The 23,781-nt window shown below is 44.7% G+C and overlaps 1 protein-coding gene across 7 annotated transcripts in view; it reads right to left on the bottom strand.

Moving 5' to 3' along the window:
* Nucleotides 1-7,184: 7,184 nt before the first annotated feature.
* TLR5 (toll like receptor 5) overlaps nucleotides 7,185-23,781 on the bottom strand; it is a 37,196-nt gene continuing 20,599 nt past the window's right edge. For 4 of the 7 annotated variants that reach the window (XM_054451843.2, XM_054451832.2, XM_054451848.2 and 1 more), the window contains one exon: nucleotides 11,122-14,078. In XM_054451843.2, coding sequence (XP_054307818.1) covers nucleotides 11,498-14,074 — 2,577 coding nt within the window. In that variant the 5' untranslated portion in view covers nucleotides 14,075-14,078 and the 3' untranslated portion in view covers nucleotides 11,122-11,497. Of the gene's footprint in view, nucleotides 8,161-11,121; nucleotides 14,079-23,781 lie in introns of those variants that run through there. The other 3 variants (XR_008494217.2, XR_008494216.2, XR_008494215.2) reach the window with 1 other exon arrangement.

The raw sequence follows: 23,781 nt of genomic DNA, 5'->3' as shown, positions 1-23,781 counted from the left end.
CTTGGTGTAGGCAAATGTTTCCTAGGAAGGATACAAGAACACAAACCATAAAATAAATAGATAAATTGGACTTCATCAAAATTTAAAAGATTTGCTGATTATTAATAAAATGAAAAGGCAAACCACAGAGTGTGAGAAAATAATAATGATACATATATCTGATAGAGACTTGTATCCGAATACATAAAACATGCCTACAAATAAATACTAAAAAGACAAGCAACTCAGTTAAAATAAGCACAAATCTTGAACAGACACTCCATAAAAGAAGATATATGAATGGCTAATAAGCATGTGAAGAGGTACTCAGCAGATTAGTCATTAGGGAAATGCAAATGAAACTACTATGAGCTACCACTTCACACCCAATAGGATGGCTAAAATGCAAAAGACTGACCATATCAAGTGTTGACAAGGATTTGGAGCAACTGGAACCTCATACATAGCTGGGAGAAGTATAAAATGTTACCATTATTTTAGAAAACAGCTTGGCAGTTTCTTTCACAGGTGATATGATTTGGCTGTGTCCCCACCCAAATCTCATCTTGAATTCCCACGTGTTGTGGGAGGCACCCAGTGAAAGGTAATTGAATCATGGGGGCAGGTCTTTCCCATGCTGTTCTCATGATAGCAAATAAGTCTCATGAGATCTGATGGTATTATAAGGGGGAGTTTCCCTGAAGAGCTCTTTTCTCTTGTCTGCCACCATGTAAGATGTGTCTTTCACCTTCTGCCATGATTGAGAGGCCTCCCCACACACATGGAACTGTGAGTCCAATAAACCTTTCTTTTGTAAATTGCCCAGTCTGGGTATGTCTTTATCAGCAGTGTGAAAATGGACTAACACAGTAAATTGATATCAGTAGAGTGGGGTGCTGCTGAACAGGTACCCAAAAATGTGGAAGCAACTTTGGAACTGGGTAACAGGCAGGGGTTGGAACAGTTTGGAGGGCTCAGAAGAAGACAGGAAAATGCACAAAAGTTTGGAACTTCCTAGAGACTTGTTGAATGGCTTTGCCCAAAATGCTAATAGCAATATGGACAATTAAGTCCAGGCTGAGGTGGTCCCAGATGGAAATGAGAAACTTGTTGGGAACTGGAGCAAAGGTGACTCTTGTTATGTTTTAGCAAAGAGACTGGTGGCATTTTGTCCCTGCCCTAGAGATCTGTGGAACTTTGAACTTGAGAGAGATGATTTAGGGTACCTGGCAGAAGAAATTTCTAAGCAGCAAAGCATTCAAGAGATGACTTGGGTGCTGTTAAAGGCATTCAGTTTTATAAGTGAAGCAGAACATACAAGTTCAGAAAATTTGCCGCTTGAAAATGAGATGGAAAAGAAAATCCCATTTTCTAAGGAGGAATTCAAGCCGGCTGCAGAAATTTGCATAAGTAACGAGAAGCCAAATGTTAATCCCAAAGACAATGGGGAAAATGTTTCCAGGGCATGTCAGAGGTCTTCATGGCAGCCCCTCCCATCACAGGCCTAGAGGCCTAGAAGGAAAAAGTGGTTTCATGGACCAGGCCCAGGTTCCCCATGCTGTGTGCAGCCTAGGGACTTGGTCCCAGCTGCTCCACCTGTGGCTGAAAGGGACCAACGTAAAGCTCGGGCTGTGGCTTCAGAAGGTGCAAGCCTAAAGCCTTGGCAGCTGCCACACTGTTTTGAGCCTGCGAGTGCACTGAAGTCAAGAATTGAGGTTTCAGGAACCTCTGCCTAGATTTCAGAGGATGTGTGGAAACACCTGGATGAAGTTTGCTTCAGGGGCAGGGCTCTCACGGGGAACCTCTGCTAGGGCAGTGCAGAAGGGAAATGTGGGGTCAGAGCCCCCACAGAGAGTCCCTACTGAGGTACCACCTAGTGAAGCTGCGAGAAAAGGGCCACTGTCCTCCAGACCCCAGAATGGTAGATCCACTGACAGCTTGTACTGTGTGTCTGGAAAAGCTGCAGACACTCAATGCCAGCCCACGAAAGCAGCTGGGAGAAAGGCTGTACACTGCAAAGCCACAGGGGTGGAGCTGCCCAAGACCATGGGAACCTACCTCTTGCATCAGCATGATCTGGACGTGAGACATGGAGTCAAAGGAGATCATTTTGGAGCTTTAAGATTTGACTGCCCTGTTGGATTTCAGACTTGCATGGGTCCTGTAACCCCTTAATTTTGGCCAATTTCTCCCATTTGAAATGGCTGTATTTACCCAATGCCTGTATCCTCATTGTATCTAGGAAGTAACTAACTTGCTTTTGATTTTACAGGCTCATAGGCAGAAGGGACTTGCCTGGTCTCAGATGAGACATTGGACTGTGGACTTTTCAGTTAATGCTAAAATGAGTTAAGACTTTGGGGGACTGTTGGGAAGGCATGATTATCTTTGAAATGTGAGGACATGAAATTTGGGAGGGGCCAGGGGCAGAATGATATGGTTTGGCTGTGTTCCCACCCAAATCTCATCTTGAATTCCCATGTGTTGTGGGAGGGACCTAGTGAAAGGTAACTGAATCACGGGGTCATGTCTTTCCCATGCTGTTCTCATGATAGCAAATGAGTCTCATGAGATCAGATGGTGTAGTAAGGGGGAGTTTCCCTGCACAAGCTCTCTTCCCTTGTCTGCCGCCACGTGCGATGTGCCTTTCACCTTCCACCACGATTGTGAGGCCTCTCCAGCCACATGAAACTGTAAGTCCAACAAACCTCTTTCTTTTTTTTTTGAGATGAAGTCTTGCTCTGTTGCCCAGGCTGCAGTGCAGATTGTGTGGTGGCAAAATCTTGGCTCACTGCAACCTCTGCCTCCTGGGTTCAAGTGATCTTCCTGCCTTAGCCCCCCTAGTAGATGGGATTACAGGCATGTGCCACCATGCCCTGCTAATTTTTGTATTTTTAGTAGAGATGGGGTTTCATGTTGGCCAGGCTGGTCTCAAACTCTTGACCTCAGGTGATCCACACACCTCAGCCTCCCAAAATGCTGGGATTACAGGTGTGAACCACCGTGCCTGGCCTATAAACCTCTTTCTTTTGTAAATTGCCCAGTCTCCGGTATGCCTTTATCAACAGCATGAAAACAGACTAATACAACAGGAAAACATATGCCTACCTTATGACCTGGCAATTTTACTCCTACATATTTATCCAAGAGAAAGGAAAACATGTCCACAAAAAGATTTGTAAATGAATGGACATAGTAACTTTATTTCTAATAGCTAAAAACTGGAAACAACTCAGGTGTCCCTCAACAGGAGACTGGATAAATAAATTGTAATATATCCACACTGCAATAAAAAGGAAAACTCACTGATATTATAATATCCTGGAAGCATCTCAAAAAATGATGTTATGTAAAGGAAGACAGATGCAAAATGTTGATTGAATGATTCCAGTGATGTGAAGTTCTAGAGCAGCCAAAATCAATCTATGTTGATAGATTACAACAGTGGTTGTCTGAGCTGGGGCAGGGGTAAGGATTGTCAGGAAAGGGAAAGAGGGAACTTTCTGGAGTAAAGGAAGCATTCTATATGCTGATGGAGGTAATGGTTACATGGGTGTAGACATTGAAATTTACACTTAGAATGTATCCATTTTATTGTATGTTTAAGAAAAACCCAGTTTACTGATTTTCTTCTCAGATTTCCAGACGTATTGCCTTGACTTCCAAAGAGATTAGATTCACCCCACGGACAAGGAACTGTGTCCAGACCAGGGGAACTAGAAGCAGACCTGTGGAGCCCAGAGAACCTAGATGGTCAACTTTTCCACAACATAGATTCTCTCTCTGCACTACCAGGTGTTAATGTGCATTTATTTTGTGCTAGGAACTGTGCTAATTAATTCTATATACCTTTTAATGCTGGGGGAAAACAACAACAACAAACCAAAGCCTGAAGCTCCAAGGGGTGAAACAACACACAGCTAAGACTGCAACTCCGCATTCTCATTCCAAGCCCAGAAGAAGCCGGCTGGGGAACTCCCCTCCCGAGGCTCACATTGGGGTTGTCCCTTGCCAGCCAGGAACTCCCCACACCAGCTTCTCCTTTGTTTCACACCTAAGCCTGAGTGTCTTCCTTAAATCATGAGTGGTGATCCCTAGTTCCCACTCTAAAAAGCTTCTTTTGTTTTCACAGGGACCAGTGCACGGAAACCACTGGTGACTTACTTTTGCAAATCCCTCCAGGCTTGGCACAACCTGCAGGCTTGGAAGACTCTGGCGGTATAACACAGCTGCAGCTGGGGAAAGCGCTGGGAGCTCATTAATGGCCAAGGTCACTGGAAAAACCATGAAGGTGATCTCAAGTGTTAGGCCCCTAGGGCTACTCGAACGGCAGATGCAGGCAAGCGCAACAGAAAAATGCCCCAGCCTCCACTCAGCCAAAGCACCTGCTTCCTGAAGGGTGGCTGGGTCCCGATGAGACATGATGTCATTGATTTTTATCGCAACCTTCCTGGGGAGGAGACAGGAAAACAGGGGCCTGAGGAGGTGAATAGCCTGAGCTGGGAAAAGAAACACAATTTCCAGGGCATTGGATCAGGTCCCTGAGTTTCAGGAATAAAGCCACCTTGTCAGACTCTCCTGGACTGTGGTGTCTGAGAGGACCATGGAAGCCTTAGTGAGTTCTTTCCATGGACTTTTCTGTGAAATAAAAATGTTTAATTTCTTAAAAGGTCTATCTAAATGGAAGTTATTGTGGCCATGAAGAAATCAAATATTTAATTGCTAAGTAAAAGAGATTAAAAGCGCCTTTAATCTTAAGAAAAATAAAATTGGGCAAAACATTATACATAAAATATATTATATGATCTATATATTAAATATGTGTGTGTATATCATTTGTATGTATATTCACCTGTTGAAATAATTTTTTTTGTTGGTGGCTTAATTTTAGAATTTTGGCTAATTATTTCTAGATTCTCTGTCTTCTGCCAGGGGCAGGAGTTACTGTCTCAATTTTATCTAAGTACATATTTATTTTTGTTTTTGTCTGTTTTAAGTATTATTACTGAAATGCATGCACAGAGTTAAAATGTAAATAATATCAAATACTCATGATAAAAGCTTGCAGTTCCCTGACTCCTCCAATCTCCCTAAGCCCTCCAGGATAATCACTTGTGTTTTTCCTTTGGTGGGAGCAGAGCATGGAAACACATTTAGATCAGAGGCAATCCCTGACAAAAATAAGGTATTTTGGGAAGAATGTCCCATAAGCTCTACATGAATTGGTCTGCTACATGTCTCTATTCCTTTAACCAACAAATCTGCCTAACTCATATCCCAACACTCTGGGAGGCTGAGGTGGGTGGATCACCTGAGGTCAGGAGTTCAAGACCAGCTTGGCCAACATGGTGAAACCCTGTCTCTACTAAAAATACAAAAATTATCTGAGCCTGGTGGCATGCACCTGTAATCCTAGCTACTTGGGAGGCTGAGGCAGGAGAATTTCTCCAACCTAGGAGGCAGAGGTTGCAGTGAGCCAAGATCGCGCCACTGCACTCCAGCCTGGGTGACAGAGTGAGACTCCATCTCAAAAAAAATAATAATAAAATAAAATTGTTTTTTAAATGGAAAACTAGTATCTCACAGAAAAGTGAACAAATTCATCGTGCCGATAAGATGTATTATCAAAAGTGTTGTTGTCATCCAGGTCAGGCCATAAAACATACACAGCATCCTGGAAGCCCCCCCCAGCGCTACCCGCTCCTCCCCAGAGGTGGCTACTGTCCTCATTATCACCACAGATGAGTTATGCCTTGTTAAAATTTCTCAAATTGCAACCACTTGGTATTTCATCGTTATGCCTTGCTTCTTTGACTTAACATTTTTTTCAAGATTCACTTACGTTGTTACATGTAGCTATAATTGGCTAATTGTCATTTCTGTAGGGCTTTCAATTGTCACAATTTATTGATCCATTTTGTGGTTGACGGACATGTGGGTCGTTTCCAATGTTGGCTACTACAAATAATGCTGCTACCAATGTTTTTCTAAGTGTGTTTTCGCACATAAGTGCATGGATTTCTAGTGTGTATATACTTATGAGTAGAATTTCAGCATCACAGGGCATGTGTCGTTCAACTTTAGTAGATGACTAACTGTTCTTTAAAGTAGCAGTCTCTGGCTGGGCACAGCGGCTCACGCCTGTAATCCCAGCACTTTGGGAGCCCAGGCAGGCAGATCGCTCGAGGTCAGGAGTTCAAGACCAGTCTGGCCAACACGGTGAAACCCCATCTCTACTAAAAAGACAAAAAAATTAGCTAAGTGTGGTGGCACGCACTTGTAATCCCAGCTAATTGGGAGGCTGAGGCAGGAGAATTGCTTAAACCTGGGAGGTGGAGGTTACAGTGAGCTGAGATTGTGCCGCTGCACTCCAGCCTGGGCAACAGAGTTAGACTTCATCTAAAAAATAAAATAAAATAAAAAATAAAAGTAGTAGTCTTCAACCTTTTTGGCACCAGGGACCAGTTTCATGGAAGACAATTTTTCCACCGACTGGCGGGGGATAGGTGTGGGGTGATTTCAGAATGATTCGAGCCCATTACATTTATTGTGCACTTTATTTCTATTATTATTACATTGTAATATATAATGAAATAATTATAAAGCTCACCACAATGTAGAATCAGTGGGATCCCTGAGCTTGTTTTCCTGCAACTAGATGGTCCCATCTAGGGGTGATGGAAGACAATGATGGATCATCAGGCATTAGATTCTCATAAGGGTCAAACAACCTAGATCCCTCGTACACGAAGTTCAAGCTCCTATGAGAATCTAATGCTGCAGCTGATCTGATAGGAGGTGGAGCTCAGGCAGTAATGCAAGCGATGAGGAGTGGCTGCAAACAGAGATGAAGTTTCGCTTGCTAGGTTGCCGCTCACCTCCTGCTATGTGACCCGCTTCCTAACAGACCAGTATGGGTCCATGGCCCGGGGGTTGGGGAACCCTGCTTTATAGTATACCAATTTACATTCTCACCAATCACGCAGGAAAGTTTCAATTGCTCCCCAGCCTTGCCAATACTTGGTACTGTCAGTCATCTTAATTTTAGCCATTCTGGTGAGTGGGTAGTGGGATTGCAATGTGGTATCAATTTGCATGTCTCTGATGACTAAAGGAGGTTGAATATCTTTTCGTTTCCTTATTGGACATTGGATAGCCTTTTGTGAAATTTGTAAGTGTCACGTCCATTTTTCTTTTCTGTGGTCTTTTTCTTATTGATTTGTAGAAGTTCTTTTAGATTTTGCCTGTGAGTCCTTTTTGGATACGTGTATTACAAATATCTCCCTCCATGCTAAAGTTTCCCTTTTCATTCACTGATAGTCTTTTTTTTTGGTAATAGATGGTCTTAATTGCAATGTAGTCAACTTTCTTGATTTCCTTCTTCTCTTGCCTCTTGGCCTTATTTACTACCTTGCAGCTTTCCTGTGTCTTTAAATAGATTCTAAAAAATAGTTTCTCCAGCTTTTCTAGATGCTCCCAATGGAAGAACTGGGCAGAACTTCCCCAGGCAATCATCATTAATTTGTCTGGTTCTTTCTTCTGGCATTTTCATACTTCTGAATATATATATTTGGAACACTATTTCTTGATTTAATATTGTAGACTTTTTAAAATCAATTTTATATGGTGGTACATGAGCATTTAACTATCTTAAACTTTTACCCCACAGTCTCTTGTCCTCTTAACGTGATTCTTTCGTGATTTAAAACTTCAAACCACATTTGCTTTACATAATATCAAGACTCTCTAAAACATTCTTCACTGCAAGTGCACGTGGTTGGCAAGGGATTTTCAGAGTCAGTTTTATTTGGCATCAGTGGGATTCTCTTTGAAGTTTTCAGCAGCCCTAGTCAATATTCTAGATCTTTCCAGAATGTCACATTTTCAACTACAGAAAGCTCTAGCCATTCTGAGATTGAACTGTGGTAGTTTCTCACCATTTTGGAGTGACCCCAGAGGGCTGTGCTATGTGGAATTTATCTATTTCCTGAGGCCTGGCTTTGAATCACTGCGTCATGGAAGACAGGGCAGTCACTTAGCAACCAGTGTCTCAGCAGACTCCCCAGGGCCCACTTCTCAATGTGGCTCCGTTGGGCCTTCCTTTTGTCATGTACGCAGCAAGTCTTGTGATGTGATAAAGACTTGGGAAAATGGCCTCAAAAAGAATTCCAACTGCTGGGCCTGACCATGGAAAAGAAGACAAAAGAATTTTAGTAAGTTTTGGATCTTTGCCAGAAAAGGGAAGTTTTGAAATAGAGTGGTATGTTGAATCCAACAGTGGCTAGGATGTAGACGTGAACAGGTCCCCCATACACTCTATACAGAGACCACAAAAGATGCCTTTTAAATGTGTTTCATTAGGAAAATTACCTGTAATTTGTGTTTTTAAATAAGAAGATTAGAAAAGGTTGTGGGATAGACTCCTTTCCTATGTTGAGAGTTATCTGTGTTTCAGCTTGTTCTTCCTGTAAAGACACCTGCTCTTGTCATTTTACATGTCCCAGGTTTGGTTTGGAAAATAGAGTCATAGCGATGGTCACCCAAACCAAGGGAGCTCCCTGGTGTAGCACTACCTCCAGCCCCTAGCCGGACTAGGAAACCCCTTTCCCTAGGAATCCTGTTCATACAAGGTGTTCTGACCAGGAGATTTCTTCAGTGTCCTGGGTGCCCCTCCCGCCCCCTAGAACTGGGGGAAAACCATGGCTGAGCAGCAGGTGGGACAGGAGGGCATGAACCGAGCAGAGTGGTCTTTCCACAGTCTTCCTGATTTGCGGTTATACCTGTTACTGGCACAGTATACTTTTGTTTTGTCTCCTTCCTTCCTTTTTTTTTTTTTTTGAGTTAGGATCTCGCTCTGTCACCCAGGAGTGCAGTAGTGCCATCTTGGCTCACTGCAATCTCCACCTCTTGGGTTCAAGGAATTCTCCTGCCTCAGCCTCCCTAGTAGCTGGGATTACAGGTGTGCACCACCACGCCCAGCTAATTTTTGTACTTTTAGTAGAAACGGGGTTTCACCATGTTGGGCAGGCTGGTCTCAAACTCCTGACCTCAAGTGATTGGCCCACCTTAGCCTCCCAAAGTGCTGGGATTACACGCATGAGCCACTGGTGCCTGGCCCTGTTTTACTGTATTTCTTAGCACAAGGTTCCAGGAGACCTTATTCACTGCAAATTCATGTGGGTTCTGTTTTCCTCCCCACCCCTTCAGCTCTCCATTCTAGCCCCGCTCCTAGCTGCTAATCCAGGCTGCCACTGTCCCCCTACCCAGGAGGGCTGTGCCACGCCTGGCCATTTGAAATACTGTTCAGGGGTGTCTGACAGCCTGTGGTCTCCTGCCCTTTTCAGCTTACCACTCAGCACCTCCATGGATATCTTGCTTTCTCAGGCCCTCATCCTCCCTGCCCCTCCAGTGGAAAGTCTAATAACAGCAGGTGTTGACATGAGGGAGGCTAGGCTTCCCAACATACTTCACTCATCCATTTATTAAGCACATACTGTGGGCCAGGCACCAAACTGGGCCTGCAATACACAGATGAACAAGACAAGGTCCTGACTGCAGTGTCTCACAAACTAAGCTGTCCACACACATACATAAACACACTGGTGTAACACAATGTCATATATCAGTGACAGAAAATCTGTCACTGGGGTCATGAGGGATGGGCAGTCTTGCTAAACAAGGAAATTCACCAGGCAGACGAGTGGTAGGATGGGGAGAAGAAATTCCATGGGGAAGAAGAAGCATGGGCAGGTGTGTAGGTGGGAAACCCTTGAATGGTCCCCAAACCATAAGTGATCTGCTACAGCCAGTGAGGGCAGGACACAGAAGACAAGGTCTTTCCTCAGGGAACTTATCTTCCAGAGAGGCGGGCGGCCAGGCAGGCTCAGAAAAAAGGAGACAGGAAGTAGTAGTAAATGCTACTTTTAAAAGACCAGATAAAGTATCAAGAGTTTTCACAAAAGGGAGAGAGGACTTTGGGTTAGGGATCCCAGGGAGCTTCATGGGCTGGATTTTGAAGAAAATGTAGGATGGATGTGCAGAGATGGGAGAAGAATCCAGAGGAAAGAGGTAGAGTGGGGCCTGCATGGTGTGCGTGAAAATAATGCCATCGCTGGGTGCAGGGCAAGCTCGGTCTCATTGATTAGAAGTGGCCAAAAGAAGTTGGGATGAGAATAGCATGTGTGTGTGTGTGTGTGTGTGTGTGTGTGTGTGTGTGTGTGTGTGTGTTGGAGGAGTCAGGATTGAGGGGCCCAGTGAGGGGAAGAAGGTGACAGTTTGGAGAGCTGAGTCCCAGACCCATGTGTACCCCTCAAACTGCAGGAGCTGACCTGGAGTTATGCTGGACTTGGAGGAGGCAGTGTGTGAAGCTATGGGGTAATTTTGGCACAGTTTCCTCATTTTAAGTGTTCTTAATCCTTTTGCAAAAACACATTTCTACATTAATAAACATGAAAAAAAGAACAGAATGGAAAATACACATAGATTTCATTTAAGATAAAAAAATACAACTTCAGTGAAATTGCAACTGCCCCCAGAAGGCCTTCAGTGTATGTGTTCTCTTGTGGTCATTAGGGCAACGAAGGAAAAGATCTGAGAAGCCCTGACATCCTTGGCCAATTTAATTTTCATAGGAATTCTATGACATAGATGCTGTTATGTGAGAAAATGTAAGTCCAGCAAGGGCATACCATGGCCAAGGTTACACGGCTAATACACAGCTGACTCAGAACTCAACCCAGGATCTGTGTGCAAAGTCCATGTTCTTCATGCAACAGCCTGAGCAGCTGATCAATGAGGTGTGCTAGGAAATAAAGCTGAAAATGTAGGTTGGTGATAAATCATGGAAGGTCTTGAAGGCCAGGCTTAAATACAGGCAGCATGTGAGAGAAAGTTCTTGACTCACTAGGGCGAGACCTGGAGAAGCTGAAGGTAAGAACATGAAGTGCAGTACAGCCACAAGACAGGTAGTGACTCCCATCCATCCCAGCTTCTTTGGGGCCACCTCTTATCTACAAGACAAAGTGTGACTTGCACTCAACAGTGGCATTGTTTATGTGGCAAAAGAAGGAAATGTGCCTCTGCTTCTGTTTGTTTTCTACTTAATGTTGTTTTGCAGAACACGGAGAACCCAGAATCATGGACCATTCCATTTTTTAGCTGAATGCCAGAGAAAGCACGTCAGCCATCTGCAACTTCTCCCAAAGTGCCCTTCCCATGATTAGGATACATTCCATAATCAACACAGCAGGACAGAACAGTATTATTGGATCTGAAAGAAAATCAATGGAGACTGGGAACCTTGAAGGGCAGTTGCAATTTTCTAGATCTATTATTTTCCATTTGGAGGTTACTGAGACAGAACATGGTGTTGATATGAAAATCGAGAGATTTATGTTGTTTTCATAGTAGCAAAAAGAAGAAAAAAACCTCTGGAGAGGACCCCAAAATAGTAACTTGGTGCAAATACAAAGTGAAGAGTTATTTGTGGCTTGAGATAAGTTGGAAATTGCTTCTTTGATTAGGAGATGGTTGCTACAGTTTGCAACGGAATGTTATTGTCTTTCTTCTTTTCTTTTTCTTTCTTTAGTATCTGTTGAGAGAGTTTATGAAGAAACCAGTCAACATCCTGGAGATCCTCAGGCCACCTCAAGTACTGCTGTTTCTGTACAAAGCCTCTGATGGACTGATGTTTCATCAGCTGGTACTGGGACAAGGACCCAACCACCACCATGATGAGAGCACTGTTAAGGTCAGATAAGCACCTGCCCTGGGCATAACTGAAGGCTTCAAGGCACCAGCCATCGCTAAGGAAATGTCTGCTCACAAGACAAACAATCTTTCTACTGTTCCAGATGGCATCCTGGATATTGGCAATGCGGTTTTCTCCTGGGACAAAGTCTCTTTCTTCAAAGCACAGGTTAAATCTGTTTTGGTCACTGTATTGAGTATCCAGGTGTTTGAGCAAAGCATTCTGCACCCATGTGAAATCTTTGCTGCTGAAGCACAAATAGGCATCATATTTGTACATATCAGGTTCTATGCCCTGGGGATGGTCCTTGAACACCAGTCTCTGGGCTGTCTTATAACAAATAAAACAGAAGCCCCGGCACTTTGTGACTGTGAGGATGGTCATGAGGAACAGAGTCAGAGTGACAGTGCATACAATGAAAAGGGAGAACTTTAGGGACTTTAAGACTTTCTCTTCATCACAACCTTCTGTGGAAAGAGAGAAGAGGGAAACCCCAGAGAGCGAGTCAGGGTACACACAATATATGTCTGCAGGAGGCCCAGCTATAGTGACATTGGTGTGATTAAGCCAATTGATAAAAGTGCTAAGTTCACATTCACAAATGAACTTGTTATGAGTTATATCCAAGACACTAAGTGATACAAATACATCAGGATCGGGAGCTAGGAGCTGGTTCCTGGATATGTCCAGGATCTCTAAATTAGCAGGTAAATCATTGTGAGAAAGAACTGTCAGCCTGTTGGAGTTGAGGCTTAGTCCCCTTAATGCAGTCAGATGGCTAAATACTCCTGGTGGAAGGGAATTAAGATAGTTATTATTCAAATACAGAACTTGAAGATGAGACAGTCCTTCAAAAACATCCCAACAGAGCTCAGTTTCCCAGGCAAGTTGCAACATATTTTCTCCAAGGAAAAGCTGTTCTAAGCTGGGATTCTCTGAAGGGGTTTGATCTCCACTACAGGAGGATAAGCGATTTTGATTTAAAATGAGAATCTGGAGATGAGGTACCCGTAGGAGAAAGTAGAGAATATCTAGATTTTCTAGCCTGTTTTCTGATAAGTGGATGAAGTTGGCTGTAAGGTTGATCTTTGGCAAAGTCACTAGTTTATTGCCACTCAAGAAGATATCAGGTATGCTTGGAATAAAATGAATGGTTGTAAGAGCATTGTCTCGGAGATCCAAGGTCTGTAATTTTTCCAGGAATTTGAAAGTTTGGTCTTGAATTATTCCAATGTGATTCTTTTGCAAATCAATGTAGGCTACCTTAGGTAGTCCATAGAAATTCGAACTGTAAAGTTCCCCCAGAAGGTTATATGACAAATTGAGAACTTGGAGGTTGTCAAGTCCGTAAAATGCTTCATCTGCAATCTTATTTATCTTGTTGTAGGCAAGGTTCAGAACCTTCAAATCCTTGAGTGTCTCAAAGACACGTGAGTTCAGGGAGAAGATAAACCCATGTGAAAGATCCAAGTGTCTCACTGAACTTCTGGCCAGGCCAGCAAATGTGTTCTGGTCAGGATCTTTGATGTTATGGAAGCCAAACCCAGCACCCATGATGTGGTGGGCAAGAATCAAAGAGAAGGCCTGGCTTTTGCTGATGGCATTGCTAAAGTTTCCTGTGATGTCCACTGTCCAGCCATTTCCAGAAACATCTAGTGTCTGCAGCACCATGTTTCTGAATGGGTTCATACATTTTCCCCAGTCCACTGAGACTCTGCTGTACAAGTTATTAGCTGCGAGGCTAAAAAAGGAGAGTGTTTTCCCTTGCAGGGGCTCGAGCTCATGTTCACATACAAGGAATATTTGGTTGGAGGAAAAATCTATGGACTTTAAGGAATTCAACTTCCCAAATGAAGGATGAAGGTAAAGGCTACGAATCTGATTTTTGGATAGATCCAAGCGAGTTAAAGCCTTTAAATTTCTGAAATAACCATCTTTTAATACAGCATCAGAGAGACCACAGAAATACAGTCTAAGTTCAAACAGATGGAACAGTCCCTGAAAAGCATCTGGATGCAAGAAGTATATCTTACTACTTCCCAGGTCCAGGATTCTAAGGTTGGGCAGGTTTCTGAAGGCCTCCTTGTCAATACTTAAGGGGGTATACTGGCTCCCGAGCTCCAGCAGCTGCAGCTGTTCCAGAAAGGGGAAGGATGAAACAGTGACTGTCCTGATATAGTTGAAGCTCAGCAGGAGCCTCTCAGTGGTGTTGAGGACCTGGGGGACCTGGGTGAGGTTGCAGAAACGATAAAAGGCTATTTGGCCATCAAAGGAGCAGGAAGGAATTCCAAACACAGGACTGGCCATGAGCACCACTCCTAGGAGAAGGTCTAGGTGGTCTCCCATGATCCTATGGAGTAGAAGGGAGAATGAAAACACAGGCATTTAAGCTCGAGGTATTGCACTGGGGTCTTCATATCTTGGGGGTATTCTCTATTATGTGCCTGCTCCCTTTGACCCCTTCATTCCTCTGACTCCACAGACATGGCTGCTGGCAGATACAGACAAAGCTATTCTTACTCTCTTTCTGTTTTTTTTTGAGATAGAGTCTTGCTCTGTCACCCAGGCTGGAGTGCAGTGGCACAATCACAGCTCACTGCCACCTCCGCCTCCCAGGTTCAAGCCATCGTCCCATCTCAGCCTCCTGATTAGCTGGAACTATAGGCACGTGCCACTGTACCCAGCTAATTTTTGTATTTTTAGTAGAAATGGGGTTTCACCATGTTGCCCAGGCTGGTCTCCAACTTGTGGGCTCAAGTGACCTGCCCGCCTCAACCTCCCAAAGTGCTGGGATTACAGATGTGAGTCACCACACCTGGCCTATTCTTGCTCTCTTTCTATCAAACACTTATGTTGAATTTTCTATATACTAGGCACTATTCTAGGTACTTAAAAAACATTTCACTTAATCTTTTCTTTTAAAAAAAATTTTATTTATTATTCTAAATTAAAATAAAAATACAGAGATGGGGGTCTTGCTTTGTTGCCCAGGCTGGTCTTGAACTCCTGAGCTCAAGTGATCCTCCTACCTTGGCCTCCCAACATGCTGGGATTACAGGCATGAGCCACTGCACCCTGCCTTCACTTAATCCTTATAATAACTCTATGTTTGTTCATTCATTCGTTTGTTTATTCATTCATGATTTGCTGAGGGGAGTTGGAGAAAACAGCAGGAAGAGACACAATGTTGCTTCAGTTCAGCCAGGCACCCTGTTCCTAGCCCACAGAAAGCTCGGCTGATGAGTGGAAAATAAATTCACTGTTTTTCTCCCTTAACTTGTCTAGGCTACTGGCCCATCTCCATTTATCCGACCTTACTCCACACACAGTCCATCCCATCATGCAGAAATTGGGCACTTTCTGGCATCCCCACAAAGAGCCAGATGTGATCGGTTTAATAAAAGTGTGATAAGTGCCTAGTGCTCGCCTGGCAGCTGTGTGATTGTGTGAGTGTACAACAATAAACAGAGACTGGCCCACTTGCTTAAGTCCTGTTGGGGAGCTGACCATTTGTCTGGGTTGAGTGTTTTTTTATGGGTGCAGCAGAAATGGTGCTCAATAAATGTGTCTGGCTTATGTTCCAAGTATTGTGCTGGGTGCTATGAAGAGAAAACACACAAGGACCCCACCCGCAGAGAGCTTGGTGTCTATTATTTGCATAGCACCTCCATCTTTGGTGCCTACTATGCATTCCATTTTCTCTAAATGTAATGAAAGGCCTCTGTTGGAAGGTAAAGGAAGAGTTACATAGCTCAGAGGGCAGGAGAATGAGAGGAAAAATAAATGAAAGAAATAGGAAGAAGGCAATGGTTTATAAAGAGCATGAATCCCATGAGACACCATCACTGGCAAAAGTGTCAACACCAGGAGAGGTTAAGCCTGGAGCAGTCACGGTGCTGGAGGTGGGCTAGCTCTGACGAGGTTGTGCTTTGTGCTGGGGCTGATGTATGGTGGGGTTTCCACAGAAACTGTAAGGCTGTGGCACACAGCTACAGCAAATCAGAAGTAGGCATCGATGCCTGGATTGACTCAAAGTTTCAAACTCAGGCATCTAATAATTGTTAGGAAAAACTTGGTGAGAATGTTTATCACCACTCTGAATTTCTCCCTCATCTCAGTAAATGGCTTCACCATATCCATCCAGAGTCTCAGGGTGACAACACAGCAGAGTCTTTTAAACATCATTCTTTTAAACATCCCCCCAATATCCAATCCCTCAGCAAGTCCTGTTGGTGCCACCTCCCAAGCCTATCCACTGCCCTACTGTAAGCCACCGCCATCTCTCTGTGTGGGCCAGACTGGAGACTCCTCACTGGCTCTCTTATTTCTGGTCTTGCTTTCATTTTCCAGCCAGCAGCCAGCATGTTCTTTCAAAAACATAATCTGGTTGATACCATTCCTCTTTGTACAGGGCCCTTCCCTTCCTTCCTGCTGTACTTGGAATAAAATCCTGTGAGTACTTACATGATTCAGCTCTTGACTGTCTTGTCAACATTATCTTGAATAGTTTTTCTCAATAACTCATTAAAAAAAAATTTGCTGAGCACCCATTACGTGTCAGGCAGTTTTATTTATTATTTATTTGAGACAGGGTCTCACTCTGTCACCCAGGCTGGAGTGCAGCGGTGCTATCTCAGCTCACTGCAACCTCTGCCTCCTGGGTTCAAGTGATTCTCCCACCTCAGCCTCCTGAGTAGCTTGGATTAGAAGTGTGTGCCAGCACGCCCAGCTAATTTTTGTATTTTTAGTAGAGATGGGGTTTCACCATGTTGGCCAGGCCGGTCTTGAACTCCTGATCTCAAGTGATCCACTGGCCTCAGCCTCTCAGAGTGCTGGGATTACAGGCATAAGCCAGCACACCAAGCCTCAGGCATTGTTTTAGGAGCTGGAGATATAGCTGTGAGCAAAATGGACCAAGCCTGCCTTCATGGAGCTTACATTCTGGTGGATGGAAGAGGTGATAGACAACAAAAGGAAGAGGAAATAGGTACTGACAGGTAAAGGTAAATGCAATGGAAGAAAGTAAAGTGGGAAAAAGGAGATGGGGTGCCATGGCTGGGGTGGTAGCTGCTGTCTATAGAGAGGCATCAGGAAAGGTGTCTCTGATGTAATGAGATTAGGGCAAGGGTCTAATGGAAGTAAGGAAAGGATGTGGAGAGGCCCAATGTTTGAGGGAGAGGAGCGGCCAGCACCAAGGTCCTAGGGTGGAAGTACCAGCCATCCTGGAATACACACATGGTCCGCCATTCCAAACTCTTTCCAGCCTCGGGACCTTGGCAAGTGCTGTTTCCTTCATGTGAACCCTCTTCTCTCTGCCCTTACTTCGGTGGGATCACACACCAGTGTTTCCCCAGAAAGCCTTCTCCTGCACACACTATTTGAAATAAATCCCCCGCCCTGTTTTCTATTTCAAAAACCATCTTATTTCCATCAAAGCAATGATCACAAGCCCTTAATTGTCTTGTCTATTTCGTTGCTTATTTATCATACTATGTCCACAGTTGGTGGGTTCTTGGTCTCACTGACTTCAAAAGTGAGGCCGTGGACCCTCATGGTGAGTGTTACAGTTCTTAAAGGTGGCGTGTCTGGAGTTTGTTCCTTCTGATGTTTGAATGTGTTCGGAGTTTCTTCCTTCTGGGGGGGCTCGTGGTCTCGCTGGCTTCAGGAGCGAAGCTGTAGACCTTCAGGGTGTTACAGCTCTTAAGGCGGCGGTCTGGAGTTGCTCGTTCCTCCCATCTGGAGTTGTTCATTCCTCCCAGTGGGTTCGTGGTCTTGCTGGCCTCAGGAGTAAAGCTGCAGACCTTCGTGGTGAGTGTTACATCTCATAAAAACAACGCGGACCCAAAGAGCGAACAGCAGCAAGACTTATTGTAAACAGCGAAGAACAAAGCTTACACCATGTAGAAGACAACCTGAGTGCGTGGCCACTGCTGGCTGGGGCACCCCACTTTTATTCCCTTATCTGGCCCCACCGACATCCTGCTGATTGGTCCATTTTACAGAGAGCTGATTGGTCTGTTTTACAAAGAACTGATTGGTCCATTTTGACAGGGTGCTGATTGGTGCATTTACAATCCCTGAGCTAGACACAAAAGTTCTCCAAGTCCCCAATAGATTAGCTAGACACAGAGCACTGATTGGTGCATTTACAAACCTTGAGATAGACACAGGGTGCTGATTGGTGTATTTACAATCCTCTACCTAGACATAAAAGTTCTCCAAGTCCCCACCCGACTCAGGAGCCCCCCCGGCTTCTCCTAGTGGATCCCGCGCCAGGGCCAGGGGCAGAGCTGCCCGCCAGTCCCGCCCCATGTGCCTGCGCTCCTCAGTCCTTGGGTGGTTGACAGGACCGGTCGCCCTGGAGCAGGGGGTGGCACCCATCGGGGAGGCTTGGCCATGCGGGAGCCCACCACAGGGGGGCTCAGGTATGGCAGGCCGCAGGTCCCGAGCCCTGCCCCGTGGGGAGGCGGCTGAGGCCTGTCGAGAATTCGGGCGTGGGCGGGCCAGCAGTGCTAGGGGACCCGGCGCCCTCTCCGCAGCTGCTGGCCTGGGTGCTAAGCCCCTCACCGCCCCTGGCTGCTCTGAGTTAGGGCCCGCCAAGCCCATGCCCACCTGGAACTCGCGCTGGCTGTGAGCACCCCAGCCCCGGTTCCCACCTGCGCCTCTCCCTCCACACCTCCCCGCAAGCAGAGGGAGCCTGCTCCGGCCTCAGCCAGCCCAGAGAGGGGCTCCCACAGTGCAGCGGTGGGCTGAAGGGCTCCTCAAGCACAGCCAGAGTGGGCAATGAGGCCAAGGAGGCACCAAGAGCGAGCAGGGGCTGCCAGCATGCTGTTACCTCTCTATACTTATCATCTCTGTCCCCTGGTAGACTATATTCTCCATACAGCAAACAGAAAGAAGCACGGTGCTCACAAAAAAAGAAAAAAGAAAAGGCAAGAGTATGTTGAATGAACAACACTGCCATCAACAGAAAGATAAAGGGATTGGATCTGTTCGAGGACCTTTGCCTCAGTGCATTTTATCTGTAACACTCTCTAAAAGCAGTGGCTCTTGATGGGGACAGCTGTAATTTTGCAGGGATGCTTTTTGGTTGTCACAGTGATAGGGGTGGGTATCCGCCCTGTAATCAAGATGTCATGATAATGTATGTCAATGAAAAGAGCCAAACTGTAAAATATTTGAAGAGATTTATTCTGAGCTAAATATGAGTGCCACATATTTGATTCTCCACAGAGGCACTGGCCATCATGAAGTGATTTTCTGAAATGGTGAATAACACTGTCAATAAAAAAGAGTCAAACTCTGTAAAATATTTCAAGAGGTTTATTCCAAGCCACATGTGATGACCATGACCTGTGACACAGCCCTCAAGAGACTCTCAGAACATGTGCCCAAGGTGGTCAGGGTGCAGCTTGGTTTTATACATTTTTGGGAGACATGAGACATCAGTCAAATACATTTAAGATGTACATTGGTCTGGTCCAGAAGCATGAGACAACTTGAGGGGCGAGGGAGCTTCCAATTTATAGGTAGACTTAAAATTTTTCTAATTGGCAATTGGTTGAAAGAGTTATCAATAGAGGCCAGGCGTGGTGGCTCACGCCTGTAATCCCAGCATTTTCGGAGGCTGAGGCAGGTGGATCGCTTGAGGTCAGGGGTTGGAGACCAGCCTGGCCAACATGGCAAAACCCCATCTCTACTAAAAATACAAAAATTAGCCAGGTGCGGTGGCGCATGCCTGAAATCCTAGCTACTCAGGAGGCTGAGGAAGGAGAATTGCTTGAACCTAGGAGGCAGAGGTTGCAGTGAGCTGACCTTGTGCCATTGCACTCCAGCCTGGGTGACAGAGAGACTCCATCTTAAAAAAAAAAAGAGTTATCAATAGGGAAGAATGTCTGGGTTGTAATAAGAGGTTGTGGAGTCCAAAGTTTGATCATGCAGATGAAGCCTCCAGGCAGCAGGCTACAGAGAATATAATATAAATGCCTCTCATCAGCATTGTTGATGATAATGCTAATCATCATCAGTGTTGATGTTAATGCTGGCGGGTATAATGAGGCATTTTCAGCCTCCACTTCCCATCATGGCCTAAACCAGACTTTTAGGTTAAATTTTAGAGTGCCCTGAGCTAGAAGGAAGTCCATTCAGATGGGCCGGGCAAGGTGGCTCACACCTGTAACCCCAGCACTTTGGGAGGCTGAGGCGGGTGGATCACCTGAGGTCAGGGGTTTGAGACGAGCCTGGCCAACATGGCGAAACCCCATCTCTACTAAAAATACAAAAATTAGCCAGGTGTGATGGCACGGGCCTGAAATCCTAGCTACTCAGGAGGCTCAGGCAGGAGAACTGCTTGAACCCAGGAGGCAGAGGTTGCAGTGAGCTGAGCTTGTGCCACTGCACTCCAGCCTGGGTGACAGAGACAGACTCCATCTCAAAAAAAAAAAAAAAAAAAAAAAAAAAAGAAAAGAAAGAAAGTCCATTCAGATGGTTGTGGGGCCTTAGAATTTAATTTTTGGTTGACATGTGCATGACAGTCCCGTACCATGCAGAATCAGCCAGCATCCACACAGCTGTAGGATGTCCCGCCCAAAGTCCCCAAGGGTCGAAAACTTGCTCAAAATTACCTCAGAACCTAACTTTGTGTTACATGCTAACAAAATAGTTTCTGCACTGTTTTAATATATACTGAATTTTTCAGGAATGCAGCTACTGTGTCAATCTAGGTAATTATCAATCTAGGAAAGACTCTACCTTGTTTAGTTTGGACCTTAATAAAGTGTTATAAACGAAAAATAAAATTCTAAGCTCCCCAACTGACTGACGGACCCCTCTCTTGGCCAAGCGCATTCCAAAAAAAAAAAACCTGAAAAACTAGTTCAGGCCATGATGGGAAAGGTGACGGGGTCAGACACGCCTCATTATACCCTCCTCCCTTTGGAATTCAGGCACTACTGACCAGCGTTAACGTTAAAACAGAGATCTTCAGACTGACAGAACAGACTCTTTGTAGCAATAAGATACCAACACAACAGGCCTGGCACAGTGGCTCATGCCTGTAATCCCAGCACTTTGGGAGGCCAAGGTGGGCAGATCATCTGAGGTCAGGAGTTCAAGACCAGGTTGGCTGACACGGTGGAACCCCGTCTCTACTAAAAATACAAAAAATTAGCCGGGCGGGGTGGTGACATCTGTACTTGGGAGGTTGAAGCATGAGAATCACTTGAACCCAGGAGGCAGAGGTTGCAGTAAGCCAAGATCATACCACTGCACTCCAGCCTTGACAACAGAGTGAGGCTGTATAAAATAAAACAAAATAAAATAAAATAAAATAAAATAGCAGGACTTGAAAGAAATTTAAATATTTTACCCCAAAATAGAATATTTATTTGACATATTTTGAGAGGGCGCTGCACAGCTGTGTCTCATAGGAAAATCTACATTCTGCAGAGAATCCCCTTCCCTTTCCAGGTCTTTTCCTGATCCAGAAGAGATTTAATTAAGAGTCTGGCGCCTTTTTAGTTCTCATGAAAGAGACGTTTACCATCTATTCTCTCTAAAGCCTGCTACCTGGAGGCTTCATCTGCATAAGAACCTTTCTTCACAACCCCTTGATTCCAGGCCTTTAGATAAAAACTTGATTCTTTCAGCGAATTGTCAATCAGAAAGTCTTTTAATCCACCTATGACCCGGAAGCCCCAGGCCTTTTGGACAAACCAATGCATACCCCACATAGACTGATGGATGTCTCGTGTCTCCCTACAATATACAAAACCAAGCTGTAGCCCGAACACCTTAGGTACATGTTCTCAGGACCTCCTGGGGCTGTGTCACAGGTCGTGGTCCTCACATTTGGCTTGGAATAAACTCTTGAAATATGTTACAGAGTTTGACTTTTTTTTATTGACAGTGCTATTCACCATTTCAGAAAATCACTTCATGATGGCCAGTGCCTCTGTGGAGAATCAAACAATGTCATACACAGTACCCATCTGCATCATATGGTGACAGCATTTATGTGTGAGCAAATTTACTTAGTCCTCATTTCAAAATGTCAAGTGTAATAAAAAAGTTTGAGAAGAGGCAGGGTGTAGAGGTTCACTCCAGTAATCCCAGCACTTGGGGAGGCCAAAGCAGGTAGATCACTTGATCCCAGAAGTTTTAAGACCAGCCTGGGCAATATGGCGAAAACCCATATCCACAAAAAAATGCAAAAATTAGCTGGCATGGTGGTGCATACCTGTAGTCCCAGCTATCGGGAGGCTGAGGTGAGAGGATAGCTTAAGCCTGGGAGTTTGAGGCTGCAGTGAGCTGTGTTTGTGCCACTGCACTCCAGCCTGGGCAACAGAGCAAGACCCTACCTTGGAAAAAAATGTTTAAGAAGCGTCACTTGAATATCATCTTACTTCTCTTAAATCCAAGCATCTTCTTTATAAGTAGGTGTGAGTGTTTAACTCATTTCATCTTCTAGTTGCACACAAGCATTCACAGATTGAGACATGTACCAACTCATTATAAATTACTTCCCCTTTTATTTCTTTTTTATATCCAAGTTAGGACAGTATACTGATTTCTATAAAATTATGTATGTAGGTGGATTATGTTACATCTATGAATGTCATTTCAAAATAATAAAGAGGTCATTTCAAATATTTGTTATAAAACAGAGGCCTGGGTCTGACAGTGCTGCAGTGCCGAAAGGTAAAGCTTCCAGGTATTTTTCCACATTCCTTACAGGCATTCTGATGACTAAAGCCAGGAATTCTGTAAATCCTATGTATTCTTTCCACCTACATAGTTTGTGATTGCTTTGTTTTGTTTGAGACAGGGTCTCACTCTGTTGTCCAGGCTGGAGTGCAGTGGTGTGATTACAGCTCACTGCAGCCTCAATTTCCTGGGCTCAAGTGATCCTCCCACCTCAGCCTCCTGAGTAGCTGGAACCACAGGTGCATACCACCATGCTAGCTCATTTTTGTACTTTTTTTTGTAGAGACAGGGTTTTGCCATATTGCCCAGAATGGTCTTGAACTCCTGGGCTCAAGCAATCAGCCCACCTCAACCTCCCAAACTGCTGGGATTACAGGCATGTGCCTGGCCAGTGTTTGTTTCTTTTGTAGGTGATGAGATTGAGTAATGCGAACAAAGTAGCCACTTTCTGTCTCAGTGAATTTCTTGTGGCTTCAAATGGGCCTCAGAGCTAATGACCTTGTATTTATAGATGACACACACAGGCGGGAGGCTGCATTTTGGAAAATGGGATAAAAGTTCAAAGTGATCTCAATAGATAAAATGAAGAATTATTGAAAGAAAATAGAAACCAATCAGGGCAGATGAGGGTGTTACAGTTCAGAAGAAACTCCTAAAGGCAAACACCATTCCTCCTACCTCCAAGGTTTGGGACAGGCTTTCTCAGGTGCCATGGGAGGTGCTCCGCTCTGTCCCTGCCACCCTCAATTACACATTTAGCATTGACACCCCACAGTGTCCAATAATATCAAATATGCATCATGATGATAAACCAACCTAAAAAAGGCAGAATAGAATCTATGAAGAGAGGGACAGATGTCACAAGGGATGAGATGAGAGGCAGTTATTGCAATGGGCCCTAAATCCAGCTCCAGGGTTCCTGGTGTGCAATTGGAAGGCTGTGATTCTAGAAGCTGATATAATCCTGGGAGGCAGAGATAAGGGTGTGTGGTAGGAAGCATGAGCCCTTACTCAGTGGTACCTGAGGTGAAGAGTCTGAAGATGTACTTCAGATGAGACAAGAATAGTGGGGGAGAACAGGACTTGCCACCCAAGGAGGAAAATAAATGGTAATGGAAAGACCATATTTGTATTGGGTTCCACATAACCTTTTCCACATCTTATAGTATGAAGTAGATTCTGAAGTGCCCTAACAAGGCATGTAAGCATGCTGGCCTCATTGCGCACACCTAGGATGTTATGGTGGGCTCTCATGCTCAGTCACACTGCCCATAAGTAGACAACATGTTTTTAAACCTTTTGAAGTCTTGGACCCATTTGAGACTCTGAGGATAGCTTTGATCCTTTTT

The sequence above is a fragment of the Pongo pygmaeus genome, chromosome 1 (genome assembly GCF_028885625.2).
Source record: "Pongo pygmaeus isolate AG05252 chromosome 1, NHGRI_mPonPyg2-v2.0_pri, whole genome shotgun sequence".
In the NCBI taxonomy this organism is placed as follows: Eukaryota; Metazoa; Chordata; class Mammalia; order Primates; family Hominidae; genus Pongo; species Pongo pygmaeus.
This window is presented reverse-complemented; position numbering and strand designations above follow the sequence as displayed.